Below are 24955 nucleotides of genomic sequence, written 5' to 3' on the forward strand. Positions count from 1 at the left end.
ATAATCTGTCAGTAATTTTGTAATATACCATTCACAACTAACATTTTTTTGAAAAAATTGAGCGTATTTAAAACAATTTATCTAAGCTAAATTTAAGAAAATAATAAATAATGATAAATGGCCTAAATAAAATATGCTGCTAATTATTTTTAAATAATCATTAATTATGGAAAGGCTCATTGTTGTATTTTCAAATTTTAGATGGCTTTCATTAATGACCTGAATTGTTCAGACAGGCCCTTTCACAATAATCTAAACACATTATGTTTAGGGCAATTATCTGTTATTATATTAGAAAGGGCTTTTTCAAATTTGCTACAACCAAAAAAAACAAAAAAATCATTTACAAATAATATAGAAGAATCAAAGGAAAATCTCATTTATATACAGAAAATGTAGCATTAATTGCCTCGTTTATAATAAATTGACTAAATTGTACAGAATTGACAACTTTGTATTTTCTCTTACAACGAGAAACTACGAAATTTAAGAAAATTTCACAAAAGGAAATACCATTTTACTAATTTTGATTTTTACTGAACTTAGTATATTTCGAAAGATAAATAATTTTCCAAAATACGATTTTTAATAGGTTATTTCTAAAATAACATTTCGGTGAAATTGGCAGAATACGATCTGATATAAAGTTACCGTGCAGTTGAACAAGGGTGGTTGATCGTCAAAAACTGCATGAAAAAGCGTAATGATGGAAAACAATCAACTTCGACAATTTATTATTATTTTCTATAAGGGTTAAATTTCTAAATATATATTTTTTTATGTGTAAGAATCAAAGGTATTTTAAAATCTGGAGTATTAAAAATTGTAAGAGTTAAAACCATAAAATTAAAAAAAAAGACAGTTGTGAGAATGTTCAGATCTACTTCAATGCTATTCTTGAATTGTTTTATATATATATAAAATGTTTCCCAATAACATAAATAAGGCGATAAAAGAAAGCAACTACAAAATGATAAAAGTGGAAAGGACATAATACCTCAAAACCAGAAACCACAATTTTAACTGATAAAAATGTAATAGAGAATCTCAAACGACTGTTTTCTCCGAAGTTACAATTTTGATCAAATAATTGCTCTCTAAAAGGCATGTAGCAACTTCTTCAGAGCCCAATACAACATGATTTTTCTAGAGAATATATTGGTGAGAGATTCAATGGAAATAAAATTGCCAGTAGCCCTACTAACTAATAAGAAAGTAAAAGGGATTTTTTCCCTCTCTCTTATGCTTTTTTGGGAAAATTTAACCTGGGAAGGGTTAAGGGCTGCCCACCGTATTGTTTTCCATTGGTATATAAGGCCTCGTGAAATGGACTGACCGTCAGTGTAACGATTTAAACGTTCGGTTAGGTTTGTGCTAGAAGTGGCGAAGTGTTTATTGAAGTTTAATGTTAGAGATGATTTTGAATCCAGTAAGTTAACTTATTTTCTTAAATAGTAATAATCTTTAGCCAGCTGAAATTATAGATTTGGAATGTGTGGTCGAATCTAACTTGGCTTATGAGGTTATTATATTCCTCACCGGGTTTGATTCGTCCGCATTTCTTTATCACAGAAATCATCAATTCTTTTAGAAATTAAATTGAAAACATAAAAAGAACCGAAGTTAAGCTGGTGAAACTGTGAGCGAGTGTATATCTTGTCGTGTTTTATGATAATTTTAGCTTTTTTAAAATATTCATGACTAGATTGTACACTTGTTCAGAGAAACACTACGATTTCATCTTTAGAATGCAATTAACTTTCTTGGAATACCTGCAGTGCATAAAACCGGAGCTATTCTGGAACATCAGCTTGCTGCTTCTATTCTATTCTTCTTTGGTGATCTAACTGTATGAAGTTTACTGAATTCATAAAGCTAGGTCAGCGAAGGAGAATGGTTTCAGAATAACCAACACGTAACCTTCTTCCAACAAGTAAGTTAACGTACTAGGTAGTTTTTTAAATTATTGATATTTTTAATTAGTCATTGCGCGTCTTTTGTATTTTGTATAATTAATCTTATTATATGTTTTTGGGATAATTAATTTAATGGAGTTGGCGGTAACTTTTATGCATAGAATTGAAAATAAAGGCTAAAGATTTCATCCCGATAATGTACTGTAAGTGATGTCCTTAACAATTCTTTAAACCAACATCTTTAGTTACTACATAACTTCAATTTGAGGAAATTATTTTATATATACATATATATTTTTTAGAGAAAAAATTGATAAATATAAATTAGTAAAAATAAAATAATACTAAACCAATCGATAGGACCAATATGAGGAAGAAAATCGATTAGGCGTAACGATAGTCGAACTTGACCCTGGTAGTGTCATTTCTCAGATATGTAATACGGCGCCACTGGGTAAAGTTTGTCCGTTGTATTCGCCATAGTCTCACATCACGCATGCACGGCATCAGTTCAGCAGACAACGCATGGTGTGTCTTTTGATGTCCCGTAAAAATGTTTCCACCATTCGGGTTTCTCAATTTAATCAATTTTTATTCACATCTCTTCAACATCACAGGCCATCTCCGGCTAAAGGAACTATTGGTGTGCATATAGTACAGGTATTCCTTTATATCACAGCAATATTTCCTGTAGTCTGGGTTTAGGCAAATTGTAATTTTCAAGTTTTTAATTACACTACACACAGCGTGGGATAAAATAACCAGGTTACACAAGCGCAACAAGTGGGGCATGTTATTTATTTTTGTAATTATTTTTAAGAATTCTCTTAAGTTATTTTGTGTTTAAATATTAAGATTTCAATGTTTTTCAAACTTTTTTTTTATAAGCTTAAGCCGAACATTAGGTAATAATTCTAAGTAGTGATGTACATAGTTTTTTTTAGGTTATCCGCCATGCTTTTAGAGACCACACAAGCAGTCCTTGAGCTTAAGGAACTATTAGTGTGCATATATCTATTTTTTAATATTATATCACAGTAATAGTCCTGTAGATCTTTGACTGTATTCACAACAGATCTTTGAGGTAAGATTTTATGTTCGTAAATATATTTATTTTTAATGTGTATGTAATTAATATTAACTGTAACGTTGTGCATAAGTTCAAGTACTTCGTTATAATAATAGATTAAGTAATAATTAGTAAATGATTAAATCTATTTTTAAACATTACATGTTATTTTTATACGTTGGTAAATCTTTTTTGTTATTAGCTGTAAGCTACGTGTTTAAGGATATTTTCCGATTTTATTATATAAAATTTGTATTTATTCTAATTTAAAAAAAATTGTTAAAAAAAAAAGAAGATTTTAAAAGATATCTGGGCAAGCATACCGGCCATGCCTTGTTTATTAAAAGTTTTACTTGTAAGGAAGTGAATAAAAATCTATTATTAGCTACATTAAAACATGATCACTATTGGCTAGAAAAAGGAGCTGAGTCATGTAAAAAAAATTAGTTGTGCAAATAGAGTTAGAAAATTATACTGTTTGTAAAATTTTTGTATGAACTTTTGTATTTTTTTAATAAATTTCAAAAAAATATTTTATTACATAACTTTCCTAAGGATAAGTTCTTAAATATTTTTCAATGCTGTTGATAATATATTGCAAATAGAAATATTCTATATGGCAAAAAAATTATTATATTGTACTTTTTTTTAAAATATATCAAAATGATTAAAATTGGTTTCAGAAAGCGTTTAAAACTTTTGCCGGTAAGTTTTCTTAAATTTTGCTTCTTTTAGAGAACAAAGTTAAGCACGTGGTCAATGTACTCAATTAGATTGGATTAAGGCGGGATAAGGCTACTATTAAATATTAAAGATATTTCCAAACGGTTACTTTTAATATTTTTTTTATGTTCCGGAAAAATTAACTTTAAAAGATTTTTAAAATATTTCCTATTCTCAATTTACTAAGACAAAATTATAAACTATGCTATTTTTTGCGTTACTAAATTGCATAATAAATCTGAAGGAAAATTAATTTTATAAACTATATTTCTTAGTTCCTAGAGATTTTAATTAAGAATTTATCGGCGGATTTATAATTTGAATGAAGTTATTTAAAAAAAAAAAACTACCGCATTAGAATAAAAATAGTTTTGAGAACTCAAAAAAGCAGCTAAAATACTTTAGGTTAGAGCAAGATAATGGATCATTCTTCGTACAAAGTCAAGACTTCTTTGACTACAATAATTACTCTTTATAGATTGTCTGTGAAATTAACTACTTAGGTGAAGAAGATTTTTTTTTTTGGAATTCACTTGCATTAATTTTTATGTAAAAATTTATTTTTGATGTAGCAGAACCTAATCTAGGATCAATTTTTCTACGAAAAGAAAATTATTTTTTATTTACCGGCACGATACAGATAGTTTTTCACAAAATTGGCCCCGTTCAATTAATTAAAAATCTATTCGTCACACTAATAGTGCACGGTTTCTCCAATAATCCATGAAAAAGTTATTAGAGCACCTTAAAATATTTTTATAACTGAATAAACAATTTTTTAACGACTAAATTATAATAATTTTCCAAAAACGACTGATCATGCCATAACAAAAAATCAAGGTGGGATAGGATGATACCTTGCAAATGCATATGGAAATATGCTTGCTTTTTTTTTTATGTTTATTTTGTTTTTTCGGTATTATTATTTGATTCTATTTATTAATAATTATTGGATTTTTATTTTGGTATGTTTCTGTCTTCGTTATGTCATCATTTAAAATCTAAAACATCATTTAATTTGCACTTTAATCCACACAACTTTACTAGATACTAATCTCTTAAAAATCCGAGTGTTGAGGAATAAAACAAAAAAAATATGCGCAAAATTATTTAAAGAAAACATAAGGGGTGGTAGGTTTGGCCATAGATAAGGGGTGGTTAGAAAGATACTTGGTTAATGTCAGAATATTAGTGAAAATCAAATTTCACACCAAACTGATAATGATGATGGATAAAAATCCAAAACCTGCAAGTTTTGAAGAAAATACAAGCTTTCTATAAATAAAATCAAAACTATGTTTTATAAATTGAAACAATGGAGGCTGTGAACATTGAATGATGACTATTTCTCTCCCTCCCCCCTAGAATTCCACCATTTGATAACAATATCATATGCAAATAAGTCTGTAACGGACTCCTATTTAGAATATACGAATTTTAAAATTGAACGTTAAGCCCCGCCTGAGGCAAATAGTCGATTACTTTACATTCCTATTATTTACTCGTATTTAGAATGACACCAAAGTAAACCAATATTTTGTGATCCCTCTTTTAAACTTTCCAAAACATGGTGCTTTCTTACAGGAAATATTTTTAGTTACTACATCAAACCTTTGAGGAACTTTATATGCTTACAATCTATTTGCTTGAAAAAGCATTTCTTGTGGAAATATTGCTTTAATAAGATCACTTTTCAAAAGTTCGTATTTCTTCAGATTTGAGGCTCTGATTACACAACAAAAGAACGAAGTAATTATTTGAAACAAAGTAAAAAAAAGAAGCAGAATAATCGCAAATCCATTCTAGAATTTATCTATTTTGCATTAATAATTTATTATAATGGAACCTAACATGAACAAGAAATGCAATTAACATATATGTGAGGAATCGACTGGGTCGTGTGATTCCAAAATTTCGAGTTTTGTCTTCTTTAATGGATACGTTAAGTACAAATTAAGAGAGAAGTTTAGAAATTTTGGGTATTTTCTCAGAAAATATGTTTTTGAATGACTATCTTTAAATACTTTATGTTTACTATTTGTTAATACATTTGAAGAATTTCCGGAAAAATAAGGCTTTGGCTTTTTGTTCCTACCCTTAAACCATTTGATTGGTTTTATATTTAAACAAAATGAGGAAATGTTAAACTTTTTGTACTTCGTTTTTGGCCACAATCCCATCAAGCATTACATCTTTCAATCCTTAACAAAGCCTACAAAGGGAGACAGGTTAAACCTAACGTCAAATATCTCTCTAAAATAACCCTCTAAGGTAATTTCACTACATTAATTTATTAATAAAATTTACTAGTCCATAATTTTTAGTCCAGGAAGAAAATACTTCGTATAGAATAATACCAAAAACGAATTTTTCACATGGTTAATCGATATAGAAAGAAAACTGTTAATTTATACTTATTTGTAAATAAAATTTAAAAAATGAAATCTACTTACTTTATTTGTAAGACACTGACTAAACTCCTTTTTCATATCAGTAACCGAGACACGATCATGAGGCCTTTTTGGTCCAGATAGACAAGACACAACGGTAGCCAAATCCAATTCAACTACTTTGCTATAAACAGGATCTTCGGATGCATTGGTATAATCTCTCAGCATTGCCACCCTCTTCAAATATTGTTCAATAACTTGTATCTTCTTATTATCACGATCTGTCAAATAAATTTAATATTTATATTTAATTTTTTTTTATAAAATAATAGTCATAATATTTTGATTTTATTTATTTATTGTGCTAAGAGCGAACGTTTACAAATCTTTGTTATTTACTTTGCAATGTACACCTCTTTTGACATCTTTTAAAGACTAAAATATTTTAGAGCCTTGAGTATATAACAAGGAAGGGCGTTTAAATCCAAAATGACTTTTTAGCTTCTAAGGCAAAAGTTAGATCAAATGCAGTACATGTTCTGAGCCTTGCGGCATTGAACAATGTAACTTTTAGAACTTGTACTAAACAAGGAAATCACTTGACTGAAGAAGCAACTTTCTTAAAAATGTAAAGAACCAAACTTATAAAAGAGAAAAGAGAGGAGAAATTAGGGAATGAATGATCATGTTCCAGATAAACCTTTCTGCCTCTGGAAGAATTTTTTCCCAACCAGACTCAGGATTTTATTTGTGGAAAAAAAGGGCCAATTAAAGTTTCTTTTTCTTAATTAAATTTTGATGTGATTTGTTCCTCGTAAATTTGTCGTGTTGATCAAGCTGGCATAATTTCATAAGCTTCAACATTATACAAATTATCAAAGGATAACACTGACCATGTAGGAATATTTTACGTTCCCCCCGAGATCCCCTAGATTTAGATTATTAGATTGCCCCTAACATATATTTTGGATCCGCCCAGTTATCTCTGGTACGTCAGATATTAATGGACGTTTTCAAAGTGTTTTAATTTATGTTAGAATTAATATGTTGAAAAAACATATCCTCAATATGGTCATCTAAGAATGGTCCTTAGAAGTCGACCTCCAGACAATGTTCTCTAAGAAGAAAAAATCTAAGGACAATCAGCTACTCTATTTTCGGTAGCTTCTCGTAAGTGTCCATGCACTATCTATTAATATAATTGATTAATTTCAAATCTTAAAATTATTAACTATATTCCTGCAAAAAAATAATTAATAACCAAGAAAAGGTTAAATAAAATTATTCTAACTATTAATCAGGCTAAATCTGGATTTTTTTTTTTTTTTTTTGAAAACCATTGATGAATATAAGAAATTGATCTCTCAGTCACTCAGCGCCTGTACAGTTCATGACTTATGTTGAGGCGTGCCTACTAAAAAGTTAATCATACAAATAAATAGAGCAAAAATAGAAAATGAATTTTTTAGACAATATAAATAATTCTAAAATAAAAAGAAAAGTAAAATGAATACTAACTTGTCTGTTTAAGATAGCTCAAACTGTTGACATCAACTGGAAAGAAACCAACAGTGGCACCATATTCAGGACACATGTTCGATATAGTTGCTCGATCAGCGATGGACAGTTCTGCAACACCTGGGCCGAAGAACTCCACAAATTTACCTACCACTCCTAACTGTCGTAAATGCTGTAATAAAGTCAAAAGTGTTACAGATCATAATTGACATCCTTAGCCAAAGATAAAAATTACACAGTTAGCCGAACGTCGCATTTTTGGATTGCCTGCGCGTTCCTACCTAACAATACATACAACCATTCACTGGATATTCAATTGCATAAACAAGTAGTTTATTTCGGCAACTATTTTAATTGGGTTATGCGTTCCTAGAAGTAAGCTCCAACTTAACATACAGTACACAACTGAATGAGCCTAATTCTGGACTATTACCTACCCCCACAGGCGTCACATTTCATTTTTCAAGACTTACTTTTTTAGCTTACCTCTAAATACATCAATCTTCCAGGAATGGACGTACGTACACAACACAAATCTAATGGATGAGCTCGGTGGCTTGTCGGCAATCTAAAATACTGACTGAGAGTAAAGCAGATATGATAATAATATAGATGATTTTGTCACGGTTATATCTCACATCTTGGTTAGATTTTTTACAAGGCTTCTCTTATTTTATTTAAGGAGAGATTTCTATCAAAAGAGCTTTAATACAGACTGCTTTTGTTGAATTTGTGTGGTTCAAATAATAAGGCGTTTAATAACACATGAGGGAACAAAACTTTCAAAATTCGTTTTACGCAGTGGTTATGCCCGCTAACTTATGGGTTTCACTAAAGACGCTTTTAGGCTGAGTTATTTGAACCAGTGGAAATTTCCATGTTATTTAATAGAATAACCACGCGTTGCCTATACGGCAAAAAGTCAGTGCAATAAGAAAAATGTATGTACAAATAACAAAATATTTGCATACCTTTGTAATAGTTAAAACCAGATCGGTGGATGTAGCATACTGACTTAATTTACCAACAACTCTATATCCAATAACTTCTGGCAAGAGCATAGAAATACCTTGTCCAAGCATAACTGCTTCCGCTTCAATTCCTAAACGAAAGCAAACTACTCAGTGAAGTTTATTTTCTAAATAAATTTCAAAATTAAAGAATAATTTCTTACCTCCAACACCCCAACCCACAACTCCTAGCCCATTGATCATTGTGGTATGAGAATCAGTCCCGACCACACTGTCCGGATAGAGCATGTCCGAATCAGTGAATACAACTCTCGCCAAATATTCCAAGTTCACTTGATGCACTATACCAGATCCTGGTGGAACTATCAGCATGTTGCGAAATGCCTTCGCTCCCCACTAAAAAAATAATAATATTATACAATTATTAATATTAAAAGATAACACCACAGAGAATTTAGGGAACTTTTAAAAACTTAGAAGTTTTTTCAAAGAACAATATCTTATGTACTATGAATGAAGAACATTCTTAAGTTTGGATGAACACTTATTGACTTTCTCTTGCCTCATTAACGTAACTAAATTTTCTGTAAACTTAGAATGTTTACTAAAAAGATGGTTGACGCCAATTTTAAAAACATGTACTATAATTATTTTATGTCTAGGTTAAATTGAAACCTTTTGGCTACTGCCTATAAAATTACAGATAGCTGGATAAAGCCATTTAGTGGCGACGCAATTCCAGCAGATTAATTATTATTATTCGGAGTTTTTGACAGGTATTTCATACTCGCACTTATGTTTAATATTAATATTTAATTAATTTTTTAAATTAATATTTATTAAACTCGTGGTTATTCATCTTCCAACCTAAGTGTATGGGAACAGAGGTACCGTAGATCGACTACAAAGATTTACTACAGTTTTATTTAATGATTCAAATTGTGCTGTGCTAAAGGGTGGCCACGCTACAATATATTCAGTTTACACATTAATTGCATTCACGACTGAGCACTTTTATTACAATATTGTAATCGACAAACTTTAGAAAACTAATTCTAACCGGGAATTCATGTTTAAATTTTCTCTGATCAGGAGCAAATAGGCGAATATGAGATGTAATTTTGAGTGAAGTAAATTTGTGACTGAAGACAACATTAAGTTGTGAATGAAGAAAGCGCCATGAGAGTATTCCATGCCAGATTTTTTTAAAGACTTTTTTTTAACTTTATGTCTGCTCTTGATTACTCACGCCAAGTTATAAAACATCAAGGGAGTAATGTAGTACTTTTTAATTATTATTAACAGTAATCAGTATCTACAAAAATCTGCAATAAACAATGAACTATTAAAGCTGCAATTTTATGTATGTACCATTAATATTTCATTTTCTTTCTTAATTTGACTTTTCTTAAATTTGTTGATCAGATGTTCCTTGGAAATTTTAAAATACAAGACCCAATCCTAATGTTATCAGGTTAATTCTGTTTTAAAAAATTACAGGTCACGAAAAATAATGATGAAATTGTATTTATTTTTTACAATTATAATATTCCTGCAGATTATATAATGAAATAGCTAGAACACAAAAATTAATAAAATAAACATTTAACCATTGCAAAATTCTTTCAATCATACTAAATAACAACAGAAAATAAAATAGCTCACCTTAAGGAATGTAAATCTTTCTTTATTTCTTTCGAATTCTAATTCTTCATTTTTCTGTAATGCGTCTTCTCTGTAAATAGAAATGAAATTTATAAAATTCATTTAAACAGCAAATGAAATAAGTAACTAGCAATTTTTTTACTTTAAAAGATACAATTTTTAAACATAACAAAATATAGTATGAGAAAGCAGAAAATTGTAATTATTTTGAATAAAAAAAGAGGTAAAATGAATAACTTTGAAAAAATAGGTGCATGAAAAAAAAGAAATAAAAACGAGATTATAAATTCTACAAAAAAATGTGCTCTAATGCAAATTACTTTAACACCGGCTATTTATTGCTGGGTTAGAAGAAGTCTGCCTATGTAAACACTAGTCTTTCTATAAATAATGCAAAGTATTGTAACTATTTGTGATATTGAGCTATAATTTACAATATTTCATCCAAATTTCTTATTTCCATTGTTCAATCGAAACATTGCAAATAATTTAAATGGAATGTTTACTTACGTTCTGGCAAAATCGACTTGAATTGAATGATCAATAACAAGATCTGATGGACAAATTGGATTAATTTTATCAGGATCTCCACCTAAAGATTTAACCGCATCTCGCATAGCGGCAAAATCTACTACAGCTGGAACTCCGGTGAAATCCTGTAAAGAAAACAAAATTTTATATATAATACATTTCTTAACAAATCTGTTATTTAATCTAAATAATTATGGTTAGGTTAGTTAGGCATATGGTGAATTACTTAAATAGAGGAACAGACTTTAAAAGTCTAAGCTCTTGAATATCTATGTCTGCTAAAAAGTACGACCCAGATTTGCAAAATCTTATCTTTATTTCCCAAACTGAGAAAAGTATGTTAACAAATACTTATTCTACATTCGGGAACACGGCGACTCTTTATTTTACATCTTTTCATCTACTGTAGAGAGCTTAAAAATGAATCATCTTTAGAATATCTAAGGAAGACATTGGAAGGTAGTGGCGATTGGCACAAGGAAGTGATTATCCGTAACTGCCAGCTCCCTACTTTTCCCAGAACTTCCCTCCAGTGACGGAGTAAATTGTCAGGAAATCAGGTTTGAAATAATAACAGTTTAAAAAAAAATATGGCTTAATCAGGATTAAAAGATGGCTCCTAACGAAACAAAGTTTTATAAGAAGATATTTTAGTTCTATAAATGCTGCACTGGAACACTTCCCCAAGTTTCGAAGTAATTTTAATAAATTAGCATTATTCATAGACTACCTGAAGGATGACACGGGCAGGTTTAAAAGCAACTTCTACACCGCCTTTAACCTTTTCATTGACTTCCCAATCTAAAATATTATTTACATCTTTTTCTTTAACATGGAAGTTATCACAATTTCTTACAGCTGATTCCAGCAAGACTCTAATGGAATATGGTAGCTTAGCTAAAAACAAAGATATTTATGTTAATTATCAAAAATTAAAAAGCACAAAATCATGATTTAATGGAAGAAAATCTTTTTCATTAGGAATAAAAATAGAAAAAAACACACTATATTTTTCTCCGAGACCTTGTAGATCATAGTATTTGAAAGAAGTTCCTCCAATGTCAACAGTTTTTAAGAGTTTATCATAAGGATTTGGGCCTGTGAACATAAAATTTTATAAATTAGCAAGAAAGAGGATAACAAAGATTAAAATTATAACAAATTTAATGTTTTTATGTTTCATTTTTTTAGATATGTAAATGATGTGATTAAAAAAAAACTTTTTATATGGTAAGAAAGTAAGAGTAAAAAAATGCATCTACAGCCAAATACTATCTAATTCTGAGGTCTTCTGTAGAAAAAAAGAATTTTTGGGGACACAAGACCGAACCAGGCAATTATTATTGCAGGAATATCTCAAGGAAGCGAACTAAGTCGACGACTGCACTCAGCGCACATCAGACATTCCTCTATACACTAGAACTCTCGCAGCCACATTTCAAAAAACTCAGTAATTTTATCAGCATATTCTGACGCACAACAGGCATTACAATAATTCACAGTAACATGACTTGCTGACCACCTTGACTAACCTCCGGAGAATAAAAAACGGTAACAATTAATTCATAAGCACTTTACTCTGACAGGAAATAAGCCCTACGTAAATACTGCTTAAATAGTAAACCACTATACACGTAAAATATCTACGGTACAAGGAGTGAAAATGGGATGTCAATGTGACATCTGATGTATTAAAGAAAAAAAAAGATTAAAAAAAATATGAATTGAATCGTTGATTTGAAGACTGAAAACAGTCGATCAGTATTGTCACCTATCAATAAACTAATTACATATAAGAAAATAATAGTATCAATCAGTGGGAAGCAGCTAAAACATCAAATACAGCTCTTCACAAGCCTTTCTAGCACTTCTGGCCAGATTTCTCGGAATAATTCCTCGAAGTTTTCAGCAAGAGATCCAGCAGAAATGATCAATCACTTGCTGTGCTTATTGTATAAGAGGATTACTAACTCATTTCAGTTCCTCTCTTATTTAATAAGCACTTGATTGTGCCTTAGAATTTATAGCACATTTTCTTTTTCAAGAAGAGAAGTCTTATTCAAGTTTTACGTACTCTCATGATTGAAAATTATTTACTCAAAATAAATGACAGTTACATGAAAAATAAATGGTCTTATTTTAGCAGATTATGTAGCTTTCTTTGATTGTTTATTTTTATTTCCTACACTTCTTCAAGCTGAAGAATACATTCTTTCAGTTTAACGCAATATAAAAGTTAAATCAGATAACTAATCAGAGGAAAAAAAAACAACACAGAAACCGGTATTTGAAGGTCACAATAGATCTTTTTTCAAACCTATTGTATAGAGAATGATTTTTATCAAAATAGATTATCTTCTGTAAAAATAGAATAATACTATCTCAAATTTTATCAACTTACTGATAATCTCAAGGACATCAAGCTAAAAGTGCCAAATCCTATGAAAGAAAGTGCAGAATAAGCTAGTAACTAAATTTGAATAATACAATAAACACAAAATTGGATATTTAAGCAAAAACCTCAAACAATTAAAATAAAACAATAACTCAATAATATAACCTTACTCTCTTCAAAGCTTACAATTTTTAGGGAAAAGTTACAAATTTCTGTACCAAACGTCATTAGTCATTTCATTATAAAAAATATTCAGGCTGAAGAAAGATATAATGGTACTTTAGAAGGAAATATGGACCTCAGGTCTTTTTTGTAATTATTTTATAAAATTTTGTATAAATTAATTTAAATAAATGCATAACCTAATAATTCATTGAATAATTTTTTTTTAAGATCATGCTATCAATAACTGCACATCAACCGGCATTATATAATCCTAGTTTAGTGAATATTTAGATGTCTATTTATTTTCTTATGAAAAACTTGTTTCTAAATTGTCTTAAGTATAAAACTTAAATTAGAAAGCTGTCAAGTTAACATGAAAGCTAGTCTTGAACCTTAAGAGAAAGTTAAGGATGACTGGGCAAATGATACTGAATTAATTAAAATCTGATTAAAACATTATCTTGGGCAAGTTTAAAAATTCGCAATAGTTGTTAAAAGTAGCTCTTTTTTTGTTTAATAAAAAAAAACAACTATATTTACAGCTTTTGATGTACATTGTCAGTGCAATTCTACCCTTTCAAATAATGATTTTTTGACTTAATTAGAAGTAAAAAATTATCAACTGGACTAGATGTATTCAGATGACTGTTAACATGGTAAGATATTCTATATCGGAAATTATTTTATTATACTTTTAAACTATTCAAAAATTAAAATTAAGAAGTTAAAAGAGAAGATAAAAATCAATAATTTATTGAATTAAAACTCAACAGATTTTGTTTTTAAAAGCAGAATATGTACATACCAGACATAATAACGGTCTTATAAACACTCAACAACCTCTTAAGAGTTCTCTGCTGTGAATTCTTAAAATGAAGGATCAGCTGTTAAAAAAAAATGAAGGCTTTTAAATAAATAACCTAATATAACCTACTTTTCAAATGACTTTTATCACCGCTCCGAAGGTTATTTTGTACTATAGGTTTGGTTCATTTTTAGTTCCACTTCTAGCAATGTGAAAAAAATTTGTTTAGACTGAAGGATTAGTTGCAAGCAACAACATGACCCGAACTTTTGTTTAATTGCGTAAGTAAGTGAGATGAAACTTTTTCCATTATTAAATGGTTGATTTTACTTTTTCCCCTCAAAACAATCCAATCTTTCAGATATGTAATGTATTAGAAACCGACAACTAGGCAGGAATTCCAGAGGGAAGAATTATGACCTAGCATCTTTTCAAATAGCTTATACTCTTGTGCTTCACTGGATTATCTTTGATATGAAAGGAGTTAATGAAGAAAGCCTTGAATCGAAGGTTAGTATTTCTAAACGTTTTATGTATAAACTCACTTGAAACTAAATAAAGATAGTTTGTTGTGTTGACAGCTCTCCAACACAAAGATAGTTTTTACGAGTTTAGTTGCTGGTGCGGTGGCTGGTGCTTTAGCTAAGACAACTATTGCTCCTTTAGATAGAACTAAAATAAATTTTCAGGTAAATTAAATAAAAATCAACTTAAAAAATGCATTATTTATTACAAAATTATTGGATCAATTGATTACTTTTGTTTGTAATGTATTCAAGTCAATAAATTATGCTTATATTTAAATCCAAGGTCATTGATTGTGGCCATATGCAGACATATAAGAAACTTTAGAAAAGAAGACATTCATATTTATGGTTTGATGTGAGGAAAACTTCTTCTGCTTCATAAATTTTTTAAATAATTCACTTATTAAAAGAGGAAAATAATATGAAAGTAATAAGTATATTCAGCGAAGTAAAAGAGGGTCCATGCATGGAAAAGATACATTTACATATTGAACTTTTTATTGTAGATTACATAATTTTACGTCGTAACTTAGAACTAGGCATTTCGTTTTGTAATTTTTCAAAGAAATTTAAATCATATGTCTTATCAAATAAATGAAAAAAGTTGGTAAGGAATAATAATTAAAATAATCACAAACTTACTGTTGTAGTAACAGAAATGAAAATTAATAAAGAAAATGAGTCATTTTCTTTCTTCGAAAGTTTTTTTTTTTTTACGAATTCGGTTAATTTGCTAAACACAACAAAATTTGTGCTATTCTGGGATTCTAAATAGAAGCTAACGCAAGATTAAATGTTTTGTGAATTTTGACAATGTAAATTCATCAGGGTCTTTTTCACAGATAGCGAATAAGAGGTACAGTACGAGAGCTGCTTTTAAATTTATAGGAGAAACCTATCGTAAAGATGGCTTCATATCGTTATGGCGAGGTAACAGTGCAACTATGGCCAGAATTATCCCATATGCTGCTATTCAGTTCACATCGCACGAACAGTGGAAGAGGTTATTAAACGTAGATACCGGAAAAGAAAAAGAACAGTAAGTTATCTTATTAATCATAAACTACCAAGTATTAAAATATTCAGTTCCCCTTTTATGTTTTGGGGAGTTAATCCAGATTGATGGAAATATTGATAAATGAAAGATGTTGTTGATTAAAAGTAGAACGACGTGATCAAGCCAAATCCACTACGACCAACAAGTTCTTTTTGTAGTTCCTTTGAGTAAGTGTGTTTGTCACAGAATTTTAGACGTTTCAAAGAATGATAGGAATGTGTAAATATGTGTTGGCCTCTGATGTATTGTACAGATCAACTCCCTTTCCATGCCTTACATATACAGGGTGAAAGTTGACAGTTGAACAACACTATTGAGTGTTGTTAGGTTTGCCAAACTAGCTGTGACACCAAGATCCCTGAAGAAGTGTAGTTCTCTTTTTCGAAAGGGTAAAGTACCAAAGTGGTTTTAAAGCTTAAATCCGCGTGGACATCAAACAATGTTTGTGAGTGTACATTATACGTAGAACATAGGTTAGACATTTCCCATGAATTTGATTATTCCGATTATTCAGAGCTGTATCACTTGTAGCCCCCTATGTTTATTTTTTGAGTGGAGAAAAAGTAAATATGTCCATTTCGTGTCGGATACCTGATGCATATCATTGAAAACACAAACTTCCATGGTGATGGTTTAATTCCTGAAGCCCATCAGTGAACTTGAGCATCTCTTTGGACATTTGTTCAATGTAAAATGGAATAACTTTTCAAATTCCATACTCCATTAAGTAATCACAAAAGAATTGGTGACTTGTTTTATAAAGTGTCATGTTCTTCGCCTGCTCCATCTGCAAATTGAAGGCGAATCCATGAATTTCGCCCCAAAAAAACTATTGTGACTCCGTTAAGTATCAGTGTTTACTTTAGAATGTGAGCTGTACTTTGTGTGTTAAGTGTTAGTGAGAGAATTTGGTGATGAGCTAGTTTGCCAGTTGTTTCGCTAAATCAAGTAGTTGCGTCACATCAACTAACTTAGCAGGTCGAAGTATATTTTATTATTTTGGAGGTTCACTCTTTATTGGTTGTTGTTCCGTATTGTTAGGCTGAGATAGCCGCAGAGACTAGAATTATGGAAAAAGAGCTATTCCACTTCCCCCTATGGCCCTGATATTCAAAAAAAAGTTATTGATGAGTATGAAAGAGCTAAACGAAGGGGAAAAATGTCTGGAAGAAAAACTTTTGAAACGATAAAAATAATAATTTGACGATGTCGTTAATTATTTACAAATGATAGTATGTCAAATTTGTACAGCTATAAGTAGTTAAAAATATAATTAAAATATAAGGCCTGATTCTAAATTTACTTAACACTCCTAACTTAAGTGATGATCATTTCAAAATAATAGATAATCTAACATTAATTGCATTAACCTTCGTGTTGTATTAAATTGATAACTCATAAATTAATAAAAAAGTGATAACCCAGTGGCATAATTTTTTAAGTAAACATTACAAAAAAAACTAAATTTCAATTAATTTTTTTTACTATTATCTAATAATGTTTTTGAAATTTATAATAGAAGGTAAGATTTTGTTTAGATATTTTGCTTATTTGTGTACCACTTCTAAAAATCTAAATTTTTATTTTAGAACGATTGCGTAGTATTATCTTTTTTCTGTAAATGCGACCTAACAAATTGTATTCAAGCAGTGTGCTAAATTCAAAATCTAAAGTAAAATAATTAAAATATAATTTTTAAGGTCTCAACCCCAGAACGTGATCTGTTGGATAACTCCTTCGTCAGATTGTTAGGTGAATGACTTCAATCAACGAGAGCATTTTGGAAACTCTCCTGCGTATGAATTGAACTAAAATGAGATGGAAATGTTCTTCCAATATTTTCTTCTGTCGCGTGAATGTTTCGAGAAATGGAACATAACCTAATAAAAGAGGAGTACTTTGTTGGCAATCGTTTTGACCAATTGATGGTTAACTTTTGTACTATGCATGTCTACGACAGTTTGATTGATTACTGATTACTTAACTGTAAAGTAACACATAACATGGATTTAACACATAATAAAACATATAATCATAGACCCTAATTATAATAATATTACTCTTAATCCGCAATGTTAAATAAGATGTCAGAACAAGGATAAAGCGGACAACAGTTGTTATTACTGTCTAAGATAAGTTGTACGTTCATATGAATGTCAAGGCTACCCACATTTTTAATATAAAAAACAATATCTGTTGATACCTATGGAAGCAAGAGCTGGGTATTGAGAAAACATATATTTGAGAAAATTATATATCAGAGTTTTTTTTTAATGCTTATATAGTTTTTTGTTTTTTTTTATAGCAACGACACGAGAAGGTTCATGGCAGGATCTTTAGCTGGTATAACCTCGCAGACTATGACCTATCCATTAGATCTAGCTAGGGCAAGAATGGCGGTCACTAATAAAGAAAAATATCATTCATTAATACAAGTATGTACGTGTATGTATTTACATTTAAATATCAAATTGGCCACCAATAAGATTGTTTTGGGCGATGGAAAATATATAATCTTTTTTAAGCATTTATGATTATGCGAATGTGGTGGTCTAAAAGAAATAGCGCTTTGTGACAGTTCAGGGTTAATTATAATTTACTTAAGTTAGATATATCTTAAAGGCACAACCTGAACAAATATCTTAAGTAGCTATTGTTGGATTCCTGGCAGACGGTGTTTAACATGCCAGCTTTTTTGTTCAATACAGTTAAAATATTTCGTTTTTATTTTCTAATTTATTATGAGAGGTTAGATTTTTTGTAAATCAATGCTTTTTAAATACAAAACATAAACTCTATACAAATATGCACTATGTGTTATAAGTTAGAAACTAATTGTGAACAAGCCTTGCCTAGTCCCAACTCTCTCAAGCTCCCAACTGGCATGTGTGAATGGATTTTAAGTATAGTTCATTAAAGGGCAACCATAAATTAGAAACAATTTAGTTGACCCCACATTTTTTTCTTTTAAATTCACTTATGAGAAAGAATAAATAACTACGTTTACATTCTTCATAGAGTCACACTTTTAATCACTGTTTTTAATTTGACATCTTTATTGTGCGATTGCAGGAAAAAAAAATATATTATGAGTTCATTAAAAATACTCTTCAGATATTTAAAAAAAAAAATTATTTATGTTATTAATGAGACAACTTTATTAATAGAATTTTAAAACAATATTTAATTTTACAGGTATTTGTAAGCATCTGGAAAGAAGAAGGGCCTTATGCGTTCTACAAAGGTTATATACCAACGATATTAGGTGTTATCCCGTATGCAGGTGTTAGTTTTTATACGTACGGCACACTGCAGAATTGGTTTGTATGTAAGCTCTACTTTTTTGCTTCTTGATATTTTATTTAATTAATTTGACTAAAAAGAAAGTCTACTGGAAAATGTTATAAAAATAAAAATGTGAACTAGTGAATAAATGAGAACGAAACAAAGTGTTGAATCTAATTATTTCTATACAGTGGTTTGCCATTGACGGAGCAGCAAAAACCTCCTTGGAAGGATTGGTTCACGCGATTCTGTCATTTATAATACCAGATAATTATTTCTGGAGTTGAACGGGATTGCAAAATTCTAAATCCAAATGCAACCTTTGCAATGTGCTCCCTTCATTGTCAGTGGTTGACTACAAAGTGTTAAGGACGTCTTGAATTGAAATATTGTAAGTGACTGGCTTGGTAGAGTGTTAAGCTTTCTTGAGGGTAAGCCAAACCAAAGAGAATCTAGTTGCATGTGAACTACATTAACGCTGAAACTACGTATAATTTATGAGGTATTTTTGGCGAATGTCAGTAAACTGTTATTTGGATTGGGATTCCCGCAGAGTCTCTGTAGAAGTGACTAATCCACTTCTCCGTTTGGTTTTTAATGGATTACTTTTCTGGAGCCGCGGTCTATTTTGAATCTGGAGGCAATCTAGCAAAGTGTTTCTTGAGGAATGCTTACTGTCTCCTAGGGTAAAATCTGTCTATGCTTTGTATTTCGAATGATTGGGGACTCAATCTCTAAAGAGATTTGAAGGCACAGAATTGTTGTGCCTCGGCTGAAAGTTGATACTAGATCTCAATTAGAAATAAATTCTTTCAATGGTTTGAAACTTTCTAAGTTTTAGATTCTTTCGGACTACCGAACGTAAACGGCTTTTTTCTAACGCCATATTTACATGACATTTTCATCTAAGCAGCAGACAAATACTTTCTAACAATTATATCTGATTAAAAACAGAACTATTATCACTTGCTTTAAGTTGAATTTATTTATTTGCCGAAAAAAAGGAAAAATGGAAATTGACAACTACTTCATTAAAACACGTAACGCGTAACACCTATCATCAGTCTACTATGTAATCCAATTGTCGGCCACATTTCTTGAGTATTTTCAAGAGATGTAATCTCTAAATAAATCATAATGCAACTATTTTACTCATTTGCGAGAAATTAATGCTGTCATCTGAAATAGTTTTTGATTTAAAAAGTTTGGGTATTTTTCTTAAGTATAGTATTTTTCTGAAACCAAAATTTTAGTTGAATTCAAATTTCATTATTTTTTTTTCCTTTTTACTGAATTCATTTTCATTATTAATTACTTCTTTTTTTGTATACTCCATTTCGTATTTCAATAGTGTAGGTATTTCGTATTTATTCCCTTGCAGTTATGTCTTCTTTCTAGTCACTCTGAAAGATTTTACGATGTGAGGAAGATGTGGAGAAAAAAGATTTTAGGAAAGCATTCGTTTGGCGTGAAAGAAATTTTAGGTCATATGAATCTGTGAACGCCTTGATGAAGTATCTCTTGTTTGAAGAGAGATCTATGAAAGAGGTTGTTACAGAAAATTCTCTAATTTGGCGGGTTGGATTTCGGGCGTGTGTGTACGCTCCTATTTCCCTCTCACCTATTTCCTAAAAGCGACTCCCTTAGGAAGTGTATCTGTGAGGAAATAATTTTTGAAAAGTGAATCTATGCTGTTTTATCGATTCCTTTTTTGACAGTATTAACTTTTATTATTTATTATTTCCAGATGAGTTTGGTGGCGCAAACGCATTTACGAATTTAATATGTGGCGCGATAGCTGGTATGCTTGGACAATCTAGTTCATATCCTCTTGATATTGTTAGAAGGAGAATGCAAACATCTGCCGTCACTGGTCAAGTCTATCATTCTGTTCTTGGTACTCTAGTCAAAGTTTATAGGTAGGTTATTTATTATTTTTTAATATGTTTAGGTATAGAGGTTAAAATATATCTTTAAAAAAATAGAATTAATTTAATTTATTAATTAAAATAAGTTTTTTTTTTGTGTGTCTTAGAAACATTTTGTTCTGTTTCTAAACCATATTCAACGGAATGTTGCTAGTATTCTTTCAAAAATGGTGCCGAAATCTGATAGTTCGAACTTTAATTTTTATTATTTTGTTTATTATTTCACTACAGCTGTTAGTTATTTCATTTTTCTAGAATGTTCATTTAATTTTATTTATACATCACTCATGTAAATAAGTCACAGATGTATAAGGCTTCAGCCTTAATGGAAAATAAATAATAATAATAATAGTTTTATTATTAAAACTGTTAATGTGTATGTTTTACGTGCAATAAAATTTTATTTAAGAGAAAATAAAAAATATAAAAGTATTGTCAGCAAAAATATTATTTATTTATATTATTGGTTATAATTGATGTCCATGTATTTATTATTTATGTTGTTCTAGGGAAGAAGGTCTAGTTCAAGGTATTTACAAAGGATTAAGCATGAATTGGGTGAAGGGTCCAATCGCTGTTGGTATTAGTTTTGCAACGTATGATCATATAAGAGATTATCTAAGATCATTTGTATGACAATCATATGATTATTATGTTGTATTTTCTTAAGATTAGTAAATGTAGCTCGTCCGTCCTGATTTTGTTTTGTATTTTTTTTTCTGTTAAAATTTAACATAATTTATTTTTATATGTTCTTCTTTTTTTTTTTTATCATTGTGCCAAAGTTTATGTATACTGCTATAATAGACCTTAAAAGTAGTAAAGTTGTACAGTAGACGTGAGTGGCATCCCGTAAAAAAGAAGTGTTAGAAAAAGATTGTTCGTAGATAGAGTAGACTCAGGCCACATGGATAGCTTGGGGAAATAGTGTCCCGAATTTTCTAGTCTTACGGATAGATTACTCGTTTAAATTTCACCACGCTACCACTCTGTGAGATTCTAATCTATTAGCAAGAATTGATCATATTTATTGAAACTTAAAATCATATTAACAAGTACACATCATTTCCCTTATCAGAAGATCCGCCAGAGTGCAGCTGGCTTTTACAAGTATGGGTTAGTCTACAATGAATGCAACTAAAACAATTTATTTAAAACACAAGAGGTCCTTTTTTTTTTTAGTAGTTAGAAGAATGTAATAGTGTGTATTGGACACATATGCCATTCCTGAGAGTAGATGCAGTTATTCTGAGTAAATGTCTATTGCGCCCCCTGTTTTCATTTTAACATAACCCCACATCTTTAGAGTAAGATTGAGATTAGAGAATAGACTGTATTCAGTATCACTTGTAACAATTTAACTTTTGAAGAAGTTGAACCTGGGATACTGGCCACCTTGTCGCACGCGCTTTTCATAGAATGGGTACCAGTACTAAAACGCTAATTTGGGAACAATTCTAGGTAACGCTCTTAAATCCACCTTGGTTCCTTTTTCTCTCTTGTTAAAACTTCCCTTTGCCCTACAACGCTACAATGCGGGTTATTTTTTTTCCTTAAAGCATTTGGCTCCGCACCAAAAGGTTGCTACAGATTAGTGCACCTTATCCAACTCAGCCTACTGTTAATCGTTGGCAAGGATTCATGATAGGCGAATAATTTAGTACTCTCATTTTGAAAATTAATAAAATTTTCATTATTAGCTCGAACAAAGACTTATTCGCCATTATTAAAATGTAATTTTTCAAGATTTTTCTATAGTGCATTTATATTCCATATAAATGTGGCCCTTGGCATTACCCTTTTTTTTCTCACTTAAGAATCACACATTTGAATATTTGCGTTTCTTTCGTACAAGGTTACAAAGTGTTAACTGATTAACTAGCGAAGATCAAAGTCGTGAAAGTGTTAATATAGAAAGAATCAAGCAAAAATCAAAAGATTACTATATATATTATAGTAGTTTAATTGCTACTCATTGTGTTAATCTTTAGTAACCAATTTAAGGACAAAAAGCTACTTTACAATTTATTTTATTACAACATTTTTGTAAGCGTTAAAATAAAAATAGTAATAATAAAAACGGAAATAGACTGTATATCAAAGTGCTTCCTCTACTCATAAGTAAATTAGTAATAAATTGGCTGCCTTAAGAAAGAAATCATTTCCGCACTTTTGTGTTTAATTAAATGTGTAAGTATTGAATATATAGAATAACTGTAATATATATATTATTGAAATTCACCAGCATTATATATTTTTTGAGTCACTTTTTAGAGTCTGTTATTTTTTTATTATAAATAATTTTAAATTGAATTTAATTTATTTGTACATAAAAAAAGATAAATGAAATAATTTTGTTTATAATGTAGAAATAAAAAAATATGTGTACATTAAATATATTTTTAAAATAAACATTCAAATGATTAGCTGTGAAATAGTTTTGTATGTTATATGCTTTTTTAGTTAGTAGAATAAAATGTGAAAAATTGTGCAATATCAACACTTCTTTCTTTATTATTGTGTATATTGTATATTCTTTAATAACAGTGATCTGTTCACCCACCCAGTCATATTTCTACGGTTATATATTTTGGTTAACTTTGAGCTAATTAACGTTCGAGTTCTTTGCAGAAACGTTTTAAGTTAGGTTCATATTAAGCGTACTCTAACAATCAGACTAGTTTTTACCTACTATACAATTTTATAAAAAAATAAATATGATTTTGGATTCGGAAATGAAAGTTATTGGATTAGGTCAAAAGAGTTATTAACTCTTTAACAATTGTAATTTGAGAATCTTCACTCCAGTTTTTCTTTCAAACTTACTAAATAGAAATTGTTTAAAAAATTATTAACTGCAATATTCTTAACAACCGGCCATAGTTTTTTTAAAACTTTTATCATGATGTAATTAAATAAGTAAAGTTGCTTTTATATTGTGAAGTTCATTATTTGATTATTTATTTGTTCAGGGACACTTTCCTTTTTACTCTTAAATAAGGAAAGTACTATGACCGCATCAAAATTTCAATTTCAAGATTTCATCGAAATTATCAGTTTGAGGTTCACTGTCATTGAATTAGAGGTTTTTAGAAAATGTCTAAATATTTTCCTCTGAATGAATTTTTTTCAGTTGAGATTTTCTTTAAACTTTTAGAGAAGGAAAATTCTGGAAGAAGAGGAGGGTAGACTTTCTTCTTAAATATTTAAGAAATAAATATTATATATATTTTTTAATTTAATTTAAAGCGATTCAACAACTGAGGTCATTGGTGCTAAAAGCTTCTTTTTAACGCTCTGCCGTCCTCCGAACTGTGTTCTCTCTTCACAGCCAACACTACCAATCCCGGGATAGTGAGCTGTAAGAAGCTCGAAGAAAGATAAAAAACTTACTTTCAAAATAAGGTAAGTTTTATGTCTTACATATAGTAAAAGAGAAGTTTCTAAGATTCCAAGTTAAATAAAGTAAATTTAAAAGTCTCATTCCAGCGTTATATGCGCTTCTATAATGTGAATAATATTTAGAATGTAATAAATATGTTTTAAAATATGTAGAGTTTGAAAAATGAATAAGAGCACCTTGAGAATTTGAATAAAAGAAAGTTACTAGTTTGTTCGTACCTAATTTCTTTATAAAATATTTAAATCTAAGCCTTTTTAAATTTTTATAACTTATGAGAAATACGTAATAGCCTTGAAATTTATTTTATTATAAGAAATTAAACATCTTTAAATGTTTTTAAATTGATATGCATCATAAAATTAATTATTCTTAGCATTGTCTGTAATAAAAATAATTTAAATATTTTTAAATGTCTGTTTATTTTAACAAAATAAATACTAATCCGTTCTAATGAAAACTCAGTACATTTTTTTAATAATTACAATTTTAATCAACAAATTTTCTACTTAATATTGAATTTTCCTGAAGGTGTTCAGCTATTTTTGTCTACTAAGGCTAATGTACCCTAGGTATGGGTGATTGTAGGACCAAGGGTTGTAGAAGGAGC

At 29.7% G+C, this 24955-nt stretch overlaps 2 protein-coding genes across 3 annotated transcripts in view; one reads left to right on the forward strand and one right to left on the reverse strand.

Moving 5' to 3' along the window:
* LOC141461009 (cytoplasmic aconitate hydratase-like) overlaps positions 1-14288 on the reverse strand; it is a 27186-nt gene extending 12898 nt beyond the window's left edge. Inside the window, exons 1-9 of the mRNA XM_074141615.1 lie at positions 14149-14288; positions 11789-11881; positions 11514-11680; positions 10763-10908; positions 10253-10322; positions 8791-8983; positions 8588-8718; positions 7617-7788; positions 6162-6379 (exon numbers count right to left, since the gene is read on the reverse strand). Of these exons, the coding sequence (XP_073997716.1) occupies positions 6162-6379; positions 7617-7788; positions 8588-8718; positions 8791-8983; positions 10253-10322; positions 10763-10908; positions 11514-11680; positions 11789-11881; positions 14149-14155 (1197 nt within the window). The 5' untranslated portion in view covers positions 14156-14288. The remainder of the gene's footprint in view (positions 1-6161; positions 6380-7616; positions 7789-8587; positions 8719-8790; positions 8984-10252; positions 10323-10762; positions 10909-11513; positions 11681-11788; positions 11882-14148) is intronic.
* DPCoAC (dephosphocoenzyme A carrier) lies at positions 14280-23445 on the forward strand. Of its 2 annotated transcripts, none has more exons than XM_074141621.1 (8): positions 14280-14429; positions 14510-14658; positions 14730-14837; positions 15518-15714; positions 18038-18167; positions 18928-19060; positions 20765-20936; positions 21455-23445. In XM_074141621.1, exons 2-8 carry the CDS (start codon positions 14623-14625, stop codon positions 21579-21581), a joined length of 903 nt encoding a protein of 300 aa, XP_073997722.1. In that variant the 5' UTR covers positions 14280-14429; positions 14510-14622; the 3' UTR covers positions 21582-23445. The 2 variants fall into 2 exon arrangements, with proteins under 2 accessions (XP_073997722.1, XP_073997723.1); XM_074141622.1 differs by having other exon boundaries at positions 14296-14433.
* Positions 23446-24955: the final 1510 nt, after the last annotated feature.

Source organism: Rhodnius prolixus, unplaced genomic scaffold, assembly GCF_049639745.1.
Source record: "Rhodnius prolixus isolate KJV_2025 unplaced genomic scaffold, Rpr scaffold_6, whole genome shotgun sequence".
NCBI classification, from domain to species: domain Eukaryota; kingdom Metazoa; phylum Arthropoda; class Insecta; order Hemiptera; family Reduviidae; genus Rhodnius; species Rhodnius prolixus.